Source organism: Lathyrus oleraceus, chromosome 7 (assembly GCF_024323335.1).
Source record: "Lathyrus oleraceus cultivar Zhongwan6 chromosome 7, CAAS_Psat_ZW6_1.0, whole genome shotgun sequence".
Taxonomy (NCBI): Eukaryota; Viridiplantae; Streptophyta; class Magnoliopsida; order Fabales; family Fabaceae; genus Lathyrus; species Lathyrus oleraceus.
The window spans coordinates 148,454,438-148,468,241 of NC_066585.1; the positions used below are offsets into that span (position 1 = coordinate 148,454,438).

The window sequence follows — 13,804 nt, forward strand, 5'->3', positions numbered from 1 at the left end:
ATAGCATTATCAACATCAAAGGTTGAATACATTGCAGCATCTGGTTGTAGTACTCAGATTCTCTGGATGAAAAATCAGATAGAAGATTATCAACTATATGAGAGTAACATTCATATTCTTTGTGATAATACTTCTTCATTTTGTTTATCAAAGAAACCTATTTTGCACTCCATAGCTAAACACATTGAAATCAAGCATCATTTTATAAGAGATTATATACAAAAGGGTGTTATTAATTTAAAATGCATAGATACAAACCATCAATGTGCTAATATCTTTACAAAACCCCTTGCTAAAGATAAATTTGTTTTTGTTCTAAAAAATTGAAAATGGAACTTCGTCCAAAATAAAACAACATATTTTCAATAGGTGTGGACTCAGGACAGTCAAAATATGGCTCTGAGATATATTGGCTCTGAACCAGTTAGCCCTCTGAAGTTAGGAGGCTCTCTGGGTCAGAAGGTCCAAAGTCAGAAGCCTTATGGGATTTTGTGCCTTCTGGATTCTGAGTTCTTAATATTAATGATGATAAATCAAACATTTTTTTTGCATGGATTTAAAATAATACAAATGTCCTAGGTTAAAGTCATATGAAACTTTGATGTGACCCATTGGGATAATATTTCTTGGTTCAAAAGAAAACCTCTTCACTTACCTTCCCTTGTCAAATTGTGTGTGTTTTTAAAAAAATTATTTCCTTTTTCAAAATAGTTTTATTAATTATCTTTTCAAATGTCTTATTTTTGGTCTTTTTCAATGTTCTGGAATTAAAGATTTTGATAAGAGTTCCTTGTTATGTGTCTTCGTTTAAATGCTATTACCACGGTATGTATTGGTATCTGTTGAGTCTCCTTCGGTTAGGTCTCTACCTACTCCCTCCTAAATCATTTTAAATCCCTTTTCCCTCTCTACTTAAACTCCTCCTTAGCATTTTCATTTTCATCTCATCTTTATTTTGCTAAAATCTATTTCTAAATTTTTTATCTTTCTAAATCTCAAAATGTCTTAAGAATGTGGAGTTACTTGCCCTCTTACCATCGCTTCTGAAAAATTTGTTGACTTTAATGAATTCAATAATCATGGGCTTGATCTTCTCAGTCATGTTTGTTCCCATAAGTGAGAGAATTACTTTAACATACTAAATGGACCCATTTGTCCTGTTCTCATTAGAGAACTTTGGACAAATGTGTCCCTCTTGTAGCTTAAACATGATGCTTCATACATTTAGTCTAATGATTTTGGAATTCCCGTCACTTTAACTCATGCTCTGATTGCTAAGGCAATTATGTGCAAGGAGTGTGGGATTCATATGTACATGTATCCATGAACAAGTCCTTTCCTTGGAGAAATTCCAGCTAAGATCCTTACCACCTAGAATAATTTGGCTAGTGTCTCCTCTCTTCTTCCCAAGGAAAAAATATGGCATCAACTATTGGTATCAAACATTTAGTCACATGAAGATGCTTGATCAGACACCGTTTATCTTATATGTTATGTCACTTATTCGGAAAAAAATCCAGGTAACTTGTAGGACTTTGTTCTTAGTTAGTGGTCTTTTGAGTCAATTTCTTGTACCATTAGTTGATTTAATTGTTTCATCATTTGTAAGTGTTATCTCTATCTTTTGCATGTTATGATTTGGTTATGTGCCTTTAATAATTTTCAGGTTCAAATGGGTATTCAAGTACGATCGGATGCAGAGACTAAGGAGAAGCGCAAAGAATCAGAAAAGTATTCCCATGCTCTAGTAGGCCTGCTACGGCCACCTGTAGCACCGACTATGGGCCGTAGTAGGGAGCCCTGAACCAGAATCCAAAGACCAACCAAACAGGGGTACACTACGGCCACCCGTAGCACCTGCTACGGGCCGTAGTGGAAGGTCTAGGACAAAGCCCAGATTTCACAGAAGACAGTGGCTGCTACGGCCACCTGTAGCACCTGCTATGGGCCGTAGCAGAGGGGCCTGGACAAGATCATCAGAAACAGAGACCTATTACAGCCACCCGTAGCACCGACTACGGGTCGTAGTAGGCATGCGTGCAAAAACCCAAATATTCCTTTTCTTTTGTTAATCTTAAGTGAAGGGCGTTTAAGTCAATTGAAAACCTGATGTTATTGACTATTGTGAAACTGTTTGAGGAGAAAAAAAAGAGAGGAGAATTTTTCTATAAAAGGGGAGTTTTTTAGACAAGACGAGACATACTTTTTGGGAAGCAAAAATCATACGATTCAGAATTGGAGAAAACAAGGTTTAGGGGGAGACGAGATTTTCATGAGCAGAAGAAATTGAAGATCAAATTTCATCTGAATACTTGTAATGTCTACATTTTATCTTTTGATTTCCTTGAATACTATGAGTAGCTAAACCCCCCAATACTAGGGGGTGTCCCTGATTTTAATCTGTAATGACTTTGAGTTTATATTTGTAATAATAGTATTGTTTTTCATAATTAATTTATTCTCTTGATGTTATTAATGCTTTCTCTTTTGGAACAATTGAGATTATATATGATTATCAATTAGGTGGGACCTCCATTGGTAATGCTTTTATGAGATTATTTTACAGTAGATATTACCTAGGAATAGGGATACCCTGTAGAAACCAAATTGTTCTTGATATAATAATGCTTAATTTCATTGGTAAATTTCTATGAACATAGAGTTTAGGTATGAATGATTAAAGGTTTTCGCACTACGACATTAGGAGAAAACACCCTTAAGAACTGGTTTTAATTAATTGATATTTCTTGCAATAGTGAATCAGAGTTGTTATAGGAAGAAATCACACACATTCCCTAGCATATTACTCATATCTGTCAAAATCGTTCCCTGCACTATTTATTTAATTCGCAATTAATTTTCTCTATTGTAGCGGGGTATTCGTTACCATTAGAGATATTGACTAAATCCAAGGTAAACCATACAAGTCGAGTCGCCACCGCACTTCTATTTATCCAAAGGAATGGTTAGAAAGCGAACAAAAACCTAAAAGTTTTATCGAATCAAAAACTAGTAAAAATGTCAGAGATCTGGGTAAGGGGGTTGGTTATGCAATGGGAAGGTTTTAAGCACCCAAAATATTCTAGGTACTCCTAGGGAGCCCTTTTCATAAGTTTTGTTCTAGTCTAAAGGGTGTAGGTATATCTAAAGTACTATTTACTAAAAGGAAGGTTAAAAGAAAATGACTCGCAAGGATGTCGCATCCACTGCCTACGTATCTCATCTGAGTATGAGAATCAGAGTCTTCGTAGCTCGGCTACCTATGGGTTAAAGAGAAGTGTGCTCGGTAAGACGTCGCGTCTTATGCCTACGTATCTCATCTGAAATGAGAATTAGAGCAAAACGTAGTTCGGCTAACTAGGGGTTAAGGATTGCCATCTGAACATGGACTTACAAAAAAGGACACCAACTGTGTCAAAGGAGGGTGGGTAGTGTGTTCAACGTCCTAGAAGTAGGTGTCGCAGCTCGCTGAATCGAGTCTTAGGCAGTTACCTCTTTGCAATAGAACGGACTGACATGCCACAAGATCGGAGACGCACGGAAGGTCTAAAAGTGGGGAAGCTCTGCTCTAGAGTTGTCATGCAATATGGACCTATGTGTTAGGATTTACAAAGGGGAACATCTACCTAATGTTAGCATGCAAAGAATAAGGGAATTCTACCTATGTTATCATACAAAGGGTTCTACCTAATGGGTGCTACCTAAACGAAACAAGAGTCGACAGATGGAGCATGGAGAGGAGTTACGGATAAGGGTAGATGGCGATTTTAGAGGCAATCGACTTACAGGTAGATGGCGATGCCTGGGGCAATCTACTTGCATGAGGATGGATGAATGCGTTCTGGTTCTGTTAAGTTTTGAAAATGATTACTCGATGTTGGATCGAGCTTTTGATCTTATTTTGAAATGGTTATCAGATGTTCGTTTTAATTCTTGTATTAACAGGTGACTAAAGAAATAAAGAAATAAATATTATACACTTTATGGGAGAGGGGTACATTTGTTATGAATGGGGATTGTTCATGGCAAACAAACAATAAGAATATATGCCTCATACATCATACAAGTAGGCAACAATTATCAATCAGATTGGATAAATAAACAATATATAATCAAACCAAAGAATCAAATAATGGAGCATTTAAACAATTCATGGGAGTATGAACATGTTAAATAATCAAGCAATAGAAAGCATGAATGAGAGAAACAAGTATAAAAGATAACAGATGAATCAAACAGATGAAAATATACACACGAAGGGTCCACTGAATAATTTAATCAGGAAATGAGGTAAGGACCAAATAAAATCAAGGTAAAAGGCCTCTAATACATGGCATATGAGATGAACAAGGGAGGATCAAAAGATCTCTTCAATTGTCATAAGCAATCCCTAAGTCAAACATCAATCATAAAGAAGTCAACTGAAAATTCAAGTCAAATTAAAAAATAACAAATAAATAGCAAATTAATCAAGAAAATTATGAAAAATTAAACTAAATGAGGTGCGTTCAGGACATCATCATCCTCCAAAAACATTTTAAAAATAACAAAAACTGGTACATAAGTTAATTAAAATAAAATAGAGGTCAAACCAAAAGTCAATTAATGAGACTAGGTTAGAAATAAATAGTAAATTAATCAAGAAATTTATGAAAAATTAAAATAAATAAGGTAGGGTCACGACATCATAATCCCCCCAAAAGATTTTTAAAATAACGAAAATTGGTACATAAATTAATTAAAATAAAACAGAGGTTAAATTAAAAGTCAACCAACCAAACTAGGTCAAAAATAAATCCAAAATAAATTGAAAATTTGAAATAAAATTCCAAGAAAAGGTCAGGTTGACCATGAGACGGTGGTCAACCTTCATCCCAAAAATCAAATGCTAACAATAATTTTAAGTCATAAAAATAAAATCAATAAAAAAAAGTGTGCTAAAATGGACTAGTTAGAATAAATAATTAAAAAAATATTAATATTAAAAAAAATACGAAAATAAAAATTATATAGAATTAAATAAAACGTTAAGAAAAGTGAAAAATATTTTTGGTTAATTTTATGGACGAAGAAAATATTTTAAATAAGAAAAAGAAATATGAAAATGGAAGGATTAATGGTGATGAACATGGTAAGCAATCATAGATATGTCAAAACATTGCCATGGAAGAGATGACTACCTAATGGACAATAGAAGTGGAATGGAATATGATATGTGATGAAGCTTTGCCTCCTTGCCACGAAATTCCAATGCTCCTTTAGGGTTAGGGTTTCAGCTTCTTAAATAGGGTGGATTAGGTGTTCTCATGGGCTTTTTAATAAGCGATTTATCCATAAGAATAAAAGGGTGAAGTGAGGTGTAAAATGTTGTTATTTTGGGCCAAACTTAAGTGAATGGATGTACAATGCATGGCCAAAAGAGGTAAAAAAACGTGACTGATTTGTGCAGCATGCTTAGAAAATCTGATTGGGTCAGCCAGGCCCAAAATCTGCCTAGAAAATCAAGTCATGATGCCCACTTTAAATGAATGTATCTCTCAAACCATGGATCCAAATGAGATGCTTCCAAAAGGATGTGAAAGAGGACATGGCAAGGTAAAATTGTTGTGAAGAAATTATTTTCAAATAATGCCTTGAAGTGCAAGAAAACTGGCCAAGAAGTCTTGACAAATTTTGAAGATTTTGGACTTAAAAATTTTTCTAAGTGTCCTAAAAAAATGTCTCGCTTTGACTAAGCATAACTTTCTCAATTCTAATCCAAATGGAGAAAACTTTAATCTCTAGAAAGCTTGTAACAATAGGAACAACTTTAATGTTGGAGAAAATTTCAAATGGAGCTTTTACCTTGATGTAAAATGGGCTTAAAGTGAGTGCAACGATCATGAAAACTTGCCGTAAATGGAAAGTCAACCATTTCCAAATTAAGTAACTTTTCCAATTCCTGATTAAATGATGAATCCATGATCCAAACTTGATCAAATTTCACATGTAGGATCTCCTAGGCATGGATTTTGAGATTCCACTTTCAAAATGTTAGGAGTTGACTTTTCTGGCCCCACAGTTGACTTTTCCCAAACTGTCTGATTCCCGATTCCATTAATCAATTGAAGCGCTTCTAGCTCAAATAAAGAGCTGATTTTTTGTATGTAGACCCATGTGGACATATGGAGGTCCATGGAAAAGAGTTTCACCCAAAGAATCAGAAATAAACTAATTTTATACCAAACCCTAGTTTTAGGGCAAAATGATCAGGAACTGATTGCACTAATTGCCAATGGATCTTTCTGAGATAATTGTGAATCTTCCTAGGCCAAGATGCCTCTCTAATCATGACATGGATGAGCTCCTCTACTTCCAACCAAACATTTCCTGTTGCAGGTAGCCATGAAACCCTAATTTCTGATTAAATTCAGATTAACATTCTGATAGCTTTGAATCCTTCACTGATGAACTGAGGACCATAATAAGATACCTGGACCCCCATGAGACCCTTGAGACTTGTATACTTAGAAAATAAAGTCCAATTCTCAATCTTGCTTTGTGTGGGCTCCTTCTGTTAAGGAGTGATCGATCAAAACCTGATCTCCATGTCACTAATGCAGTATGCAATGAGTATGACCTAATATGACGCTAATGAAGCGTAAAACATAATCCCATGCTTCCAGGAAAAATGAAGGGTAAATTTTGGGGTATTACATATATTCACATCAAAAATTCAAAACATTTGTTTTTGTTTAATTGAACAACAATTAGAACTCAATATTTTCAAGCAGTCCTTGAGATCGACATTCGAGGAACTTTCCTTATTATTACTACAAAGGCAAAATAGCACACTTGTTATTTTCTGATCAAATTTTTGGCGCCATTGCCGGGGACTGCCAAAATATAGAGTTCAATTTAATTCAGTTAAAATTTTGTTGCTCTGCAACTAAAATTAAATTTATGTCATTTCATTTATTTCGATATTTATCAATTAATTTGTTTATGATATTTTTATGCGAGGTAAGGCCTCAGTTGAGTTTCCTTTTAACGCAGAAATCGAAAGAACTTTGTGTGCAAGACTCTGAAAGACTATTATGTGACTATGGGATGACAAATGCACTGGGTGGGAGGCTAACAATTGTGAACCAACTGGTGAATGTACCAAACTTTCAGCTGTATCCCACCAATATTAATCAACTTGAGAGGAGACCTTTTTTGGGAAAACTCAACAAAGATGCAAATAAGCATTTACAAAGGTTTCTGACTATGAGCACCACTCTAAAGATAGATGGGCACACTGAATAAGCAAATAAACTACGAATGTTTCCTTTTACCCTATCTGAAGATGAAGAAGAATGGTTTTACTCATTACCTGCTGGGAGTATTACCACCTGGGAACAAATGGAAACCAATTTTTCTGAATGAGTATTTTCCAGCTTCATTTTTCCTCAGGAAAAGATAAGACATCATGAACTTCAAACCAAAAGAAGGTGAATCACTTGGTGATTCATACAAAAGATTCAAGAGGTTACTTGTTGCTTGTTCAACACACAATTTGGATCATACGGAGCAAATGCAGATGTTTGTCAATGGTCTTCGATTGAAAATAAAATAATTGATTGATACAACAGCCGGTGGCTCATCAAACTTTTCAACAGCCACAAGTATTGAAAAGATCAATGAGGCAATAACTGTAAATGAGCATTTGGTGTTATATGATAGGTGTTCAAGCAAATCTAAAAGAGTAATTGATCTGAAGCTTGAAACAAATAAAATAAGGATAGAAGACATAATTGCTGCAAAAGTAGAGAAAAAACTCAAGGCCATGAATATTGGTACACAACAGGTAGCTCAAATTCAGCCAGTCTAGAATGTAAGTTGTGAAATTTGTGGAGGACCTCATTCGACTGCATACCGTGTTGCAACTTCAAAGAAAATAGAGGAGATAAAATTTTTGAGGTAGAACAACCCTTACTCTAACACATATAATCCAGGGTGGAAGAATCATCATAACTTCTCCTGGAAAGATTAGAAAGGGAATGTTCAACAACATGGTCAAAGTCAATACCATAATCAATTTCAATAATCACAACAACAACAAGCTCCCAAGAAAGCAGATTGGGAAATTGCCATTGAAAAGATGGTAGCTCATAATATTCAATTCCAATAAGAGACCAGAGATAATAAGAGAAACACCACGTCTTCTACAATAAATCTTGAAGTACAAATGGGGAAAATAGAAGAATAACTAGCCGGTTCCCAAGCACCTGGTACACTACCTAGTGGAACTGTGATAAATCCAAGAGAACATAATAATGTGAGTGTTGTTGTAACCAGAAGTGGTAAGTTTGCTGAGAATTATGATAATAAATAGGTGGAAAAGGATGAGTTGCTAGAAGTCGATTTAGAAATAAGAGACCATGAGAAAAAACAAAAAGAGGTTGTTGTATTACCAGTTGTGGAGGAAGATAATAAAAAAAGACCCTAAACCAACCATCAGACTCCCATATCCTCAAGGGACAAAGAAGAAGAATAAGAATGAGAAAATTTTCGAGAAATTCTTGGAGATATTCAAGAAACTTGAGATTAACATTCCATTCTCTAAGGCCTTGGAGCTAATGCCCTTATACGCCAAATTCATAAAATACATCGTCTCAAAGAAGCGTCCCACCAACACTGAGCCTGTTCTTTTAACCAAAACCTATAGTGCTATTTTGCAAGGGATGAAGATACCAGTGACGAAGAAGGATAGAGAATCAGTTACTATTACTTGCACTATAGGAAGTATAACTTTCAAAAAAGCGCTTATTGATTTGGGAGCTAGTGTCAGTTTCATGCCTTTATCTATTTCTAAAAAATTGGGTATTAGCACGATTTAAGACACTAGGATGACACTACAGTTTGCAGATCACTCAGTTAAGGGGCCCTATGGAGTGGTAGAAGATGTTCTGGTGGAGATAGACAAATTTGTCTTCCCAGTAGACTTTGTGATTCTTGAAATGCCTGAAGATGAAAAGATTCCTCTCATTTTAGGCAGACAATTTCTAGATACGGGAAGATGTATGATAGATATAGAAGAAGGAACGATGACTCTAAAAGTCTATGATAAAGAATTGAAGATTGATGTCCGAAACTATGAAATATAAAGATGATGTTGGTACCAGCCATACTATAGAGGTAATATATCAAGTGATTGCTTAGGGCAGTCCAATGAAGACACCACAGTTACCTTTGGAATGAGTCTTGAGCCTGTCAATTTTCAAAAATGATAAAGAGAAGGATGAGACAAAATACGAAGTGCTAGCCATGATGGAAGCACAACCTCGGTGAATTAGATCCAAACCACGCCAGTGGGAAGATTTAAGACCACCACAACCCGGAGAAGAAAAGCAAGAACTCAAGAAGGGTACAAAGTTGAAAAAACTATCGGGGCATCTCAAATATGTTTTTCTTGACACTGAAGAGAAATGCCCAGCTATCATAAATTCTAGTCTCAAAAGTTTCCAAGAAGAAAAATTCATCCAAGTACTTAAAAAGCACAAGAGTGTTATTGGATAGGCAATTGAAGATTTGAAAGGTATTAGCCCAACAGTTTGCATGCACAAGATACTGATGGAGGATGATCACAAGCCAGTTACCCAACCATGAAGGAGACTTAATCCCGCGACGAAAGAAGTTGTTCGCAAAGAAGTTATGAAGTTGTTGGATGTGGGTCTTATTTACCCTATATCTGATAGCTCATGGGTGAGTCTCGTACATGTAGTACCTAAGAAGGGGGGAACAACTGTCATCATGAATGAAAAAAATGAGTTGATTCCCACAAGAACTGTCACAGGTTGGAGAGTTTGCATCGATTACAGAAGGTTGAACATTGCAACAAGAAAAGACCATTTTCCTCTCCCATTCATTGATCAAATGTTGGAAAGGTTGACTATTCATGACTACTATTGTTTCCTGGATGAATATTCGGGATATAATCAGATCGTTGTTGCTCCGAATATCAAGAGAAGGCAGAGTTCACGTGTGGTATCTTTGCTTATAGAAGGATGCCATTTGGGTTATGCAATGCACCCGCTACATTTCAGAGGTGTATGACATCCATTTTCGCTGACATGCTTGAAAAGCATATGGAAGTGTTCATGGATGATTTTTCTATTTTCGGTTCTTCTTTTGATAACTGTTTAACTAACTTGTCTCTTGTATTAGAAAGATGCCAACAGACCAACATGATTCTCAATTGGGAGAAATGTCATTTTATGGTGTGTGAAAGCATAGTCTTAGGGCACAAAATTTCCCAGAGGGGAATAGAAGTTGACAAAGTGAAAGTGGAGGTAATATCAAATCTCCTACCTCCCATGAATGAGAAGAGCATCAGAAGTTTCTTGGGACATGCAGGTTTTTATCGCAGGTTCATAAGAGACTTCTCTAAAATAGTCAAATTGTTGACTAGTTTGCTTGTGAAAGACAAGTCTTTCGTGTTTGATAAAGAATGTTCCAATGCTTTTGAAATATTAAAGATTAAGTTAGTGTCAGCATTAGTAGTGATTGCCACCGATTGGTCTCTGCCATTCAAAATCATGTGTGATGCTAGTGACATTGCAATAGGGGCAGTATTAGGATAGCGAAGAGATAAGCTGTTACATGTGATTTATTATGCGAGTCATGTCTTAAATCCTTCTCAGAAAAATTATGCAACTACTGAGAAAGAGGTGCTAGAAGTGGTTTATGCTTTTGACAAGTTCAGGTCATACTTGTTAGGATCTAAAGTAATTGTTTATACTGACCATGCTGCTTTGAAGTATTTGTTTGCTAAGCAGGAACCAAAACCAAGGCTTCTGAGATGGATCCTACTCCTTCAGGAGTTTGATCTGGAAATCCGAGACAAAGAGGGGTGTGAAAACACTATTGCTGATCACTTATCTCGGATGTCCCAGATTAAAGAGACTGAAGAGAAACATCCTATTAAGGATGAGTTTGCTGATGAACTCCTCTTAGCTATTACTGGTATCCCATGGTTCGCAAACTATGTGAATCATTTGGTAAGTGGTGTAATCCATGAGGATTTTGATTATAACAAAAAGAAAAAGGTTTTGCATGATTGCAGGTTATATTTGTGGCATAACCTATTCCTATACAAGAAGGGGACAGACGAGCTAGTTCAAAGATGTGTTCTGGAGAAAGAACGTCATGACGTCCTAAAAGCATGTCATGACTCAGAATATGGAGGAAATTTTAGTGGGGATAGGACAACACCAAAATTCCTCCAATCTGGGTTGTACTGGCCTAAACTTTTCAAGGATACCCACTATATAGTTTAGGAATGTGACAGATGTCAGAGAACGGGTAACATTTCAAATAGAAATCAGATGCCTCAGAAACCCATGTTGGAAGTAGAGTTATTTGATGTATGGGGCATAGATTTTATGGGACCATTTCCACCGTCGTTTGGAAAAAATTGTATTTTGGTAGCGGTGGATTATGTGTCGAAATAGGTAGAAGCGGCGGCCTTGTCCACAAATGACGATAAAGTGGTGGTTAACTTTCTACAGGCTAACATCTTTGTGAGGTTTGGAGTACCGAGGGCATTAATCAGCGATGAAGGAACACATTTTGTAAATCGCCTCATAGAAAACCTGCTCAAGAAGTACAATGTGAAACACAAAATTGCCAGTCCCTACCATCCTCAGACTAGTGGACAAGTGGAAGTTTTTAATAGACAACTCAAGCAAATTCTAGAAAAGACTGTAAACTCTTCCAAGAAGGATTGGGCAACCAAGTTGGATGATGCATTATGGGCGTACATAACCGCATACAAAACTTCAATAGGTATGTCTCCATATTAGTTAGTTTACAGAAAAGCTTGTCATTTGCCTTTAGAGTTGGAGCACAAAGCATTGTGGGCCTCAAAATTTCTGAATTATGATCTTTCCAAAGAGGGAGGTTCCATAATCCTTAAACTCCATGAGTTGGAAGAATTTAGGAATTAAGCTTATGAGAATGCCAAACTGTATAAAGAACAAACAAAAAAATGGCATGATCGAAAGATTCAAAGGAAGGAATTTTGGGAAGGATAACTGGTTCTCTTGTTTAATTCCAGGTTGAAACTATTTCCTGGGAAATTGAAGTCTAGATGGTCAGGACCATTTGTTGTTAATAAAGTATTACCTCACGGTGAAATAGAATTGAAGAATCAGGTGAATGGGGATACTTATAACGTCAATGAGTAGAGAGTTAAGCCTTATCACCAAGGGCAAGTAATTGGCCTAGGAGAGGATGTTCGTCTACACGGATAATATGGTGAACCGTCGAGCCATGCGATATTAAATGAAGCGCTGCGTGGGAGGTAACCCACACTTTTAATTACTAAGTTATTTTGTTTTTGTTGTTTTTTTTGGTTTTTTTAGTCAGGTGATATGCAGTCTCTTCACACGGGAGGGAAAAAGGAAATACATTCAGAAAAAATTGAAGAAAAGTCGATACAGAGAATGGTACCCGGAATAAAAAGCCACACAATTAAGAAAAACAAGAGTTGAAGGAAGAATCAGAGGCCTACTATGGGTGCCCATAGTAGTTGCTACGACTCATAGCAGGCCATATCAAGAACCCTCGAAAACCACTCAAAAGCAAGGAAAACAGAAATCCACTACGGGCGCCCGTAGCAGATGCTACGGTCCATAGTAGACGGGACCCTCAAAATTCTGGCTAAGACAGAAACCTACTACGGACCCCGTAGCAGATGCTACGACCCGTAGCAGGCAAGGCCCTAAATTTTTTTGGCAAAACAGAAACCGACTACGGGCGCCCGTAGTAGGTCCTGCGGGGGAAAATTCCGATTTTTTGAAAAAACTTTTAAAATTCATTCAACCCTCCAATTTCTCTCACCTTGGGCCCATTTATCATTCATTACCCAATAAAATCTCATCAAATCCACCAAACCCCAATAAACACATAAATCTTTACCATTTACTTTTTCTCTCTCCATCAAATCCCTTCATATTCATCTCCTACCTCCATTTTTTCTCAAGAATTACCAAGAACTCCATTATCATCATCACCTAAATCCCCCACCTTTATCCAAATAGCCATTTCAAACCTCAAGCACCATTCATAAAACCTTCGTAAAATTCCCTACTAATTATTATTTTGGGTACTAAATTCTCCGAAGCTCACATTATAAATTGTCAATTTTCAAGATGCCTCCAAAGAGAACAAATGTAGCAGAATCCTCTAGAACACGAAAGCACAGTACTCGTACATCTAACCCTCACAACATTGTCTTTGAAGACGAGGGTCAAGCAAAAAGGTATTCAGTACTCGCTCGGCGGAAAATCACGCCAACCAGGTATATGTGTGAACGAACCTTAACTGATTTAGGTTTGAAATCTAAGGTTGATCGGATGTTTCATGTGATAGGCTTATTAGAGTTTATGCATTTTGAAGCACCAACTTTTGAGCATATTACTCTTGAATTTTTGAGCTTGATTTTCAGTTACAGAGAAAATGGCTTGGAAATGTGAGGTAGTACTCTGGTACCCTCAAATTTTTCCCATTTAATGAAAATCATGAGTTATCTATGGAGGAACTCGGAAACATCCTAAAATTTTCCATTTACGGGCCTGGAGATGTTCCTAATGACTTCCCGGTGAAACATTTTTGGTCTGACATTACAGGTAGTCCAAGGCACGGTTCTGCAACCGCCAAGGCATCGCTTATTCTAAAATCCTATTTTCGGTACGCCTAAAAAGGCCTTGCGTACACTCTTTTTGGTAGAGGTGATAGTACCGGGGTGGCCACTCATAGGGAATTATTCTTCCTGCATGCG

At 36.6% G+C, this 13,804-nt stretch overlaps 1 protein-coding gene across 1 annotated transcript; it reads left to right on the top strand.

Moving 5' to 3' along the window:
- The first annotated feature begins 9,117 nt into the window (after positions 1-9,117).
- LOC127102512 (uncharacterized) lies at positions 9,118-13,499 on the top strand. The gene is made up of 6 exons (XM_051039876.1): positions 9,118-9,159; positions 10,917-11,021; positions 11,475-11,779; positions 12,080-12,176; positions 12,387-12,470; positions 13,176-13,499. Exons 1-6 carry the CDS (start codon positions 9,118-9,120, stop codon positions 13,497-13,499), a joined length of 957 nt encoding a protein of 318 aa, XP_050895833.1.
- Positions 13,500-13,804: the final 305 nt, after the last annotated feature.

Coding starts and splice junctions, on each gene's coding strand:
- LOC127102512 (XM_051039876.1), top strand. CDS start 9,118: ATGAAATATAAAGATGATGTTGGTACCAGCCATACTATAGAG. Junction 12,177..12,386: donor AAATAGAATTGAAGAATCAG/GTGAATGGGGAT, acceptor TGGTTTTTTTAG/TCAGGTGATATGCAGTCTCT. Junction 12,471..13,175: donor AAAAGTCGATACAGAGAATG/GTACCCGGAATA, acceptor TCAATTTTCAAG/ATGCCTCCAAAGAGAACAAA.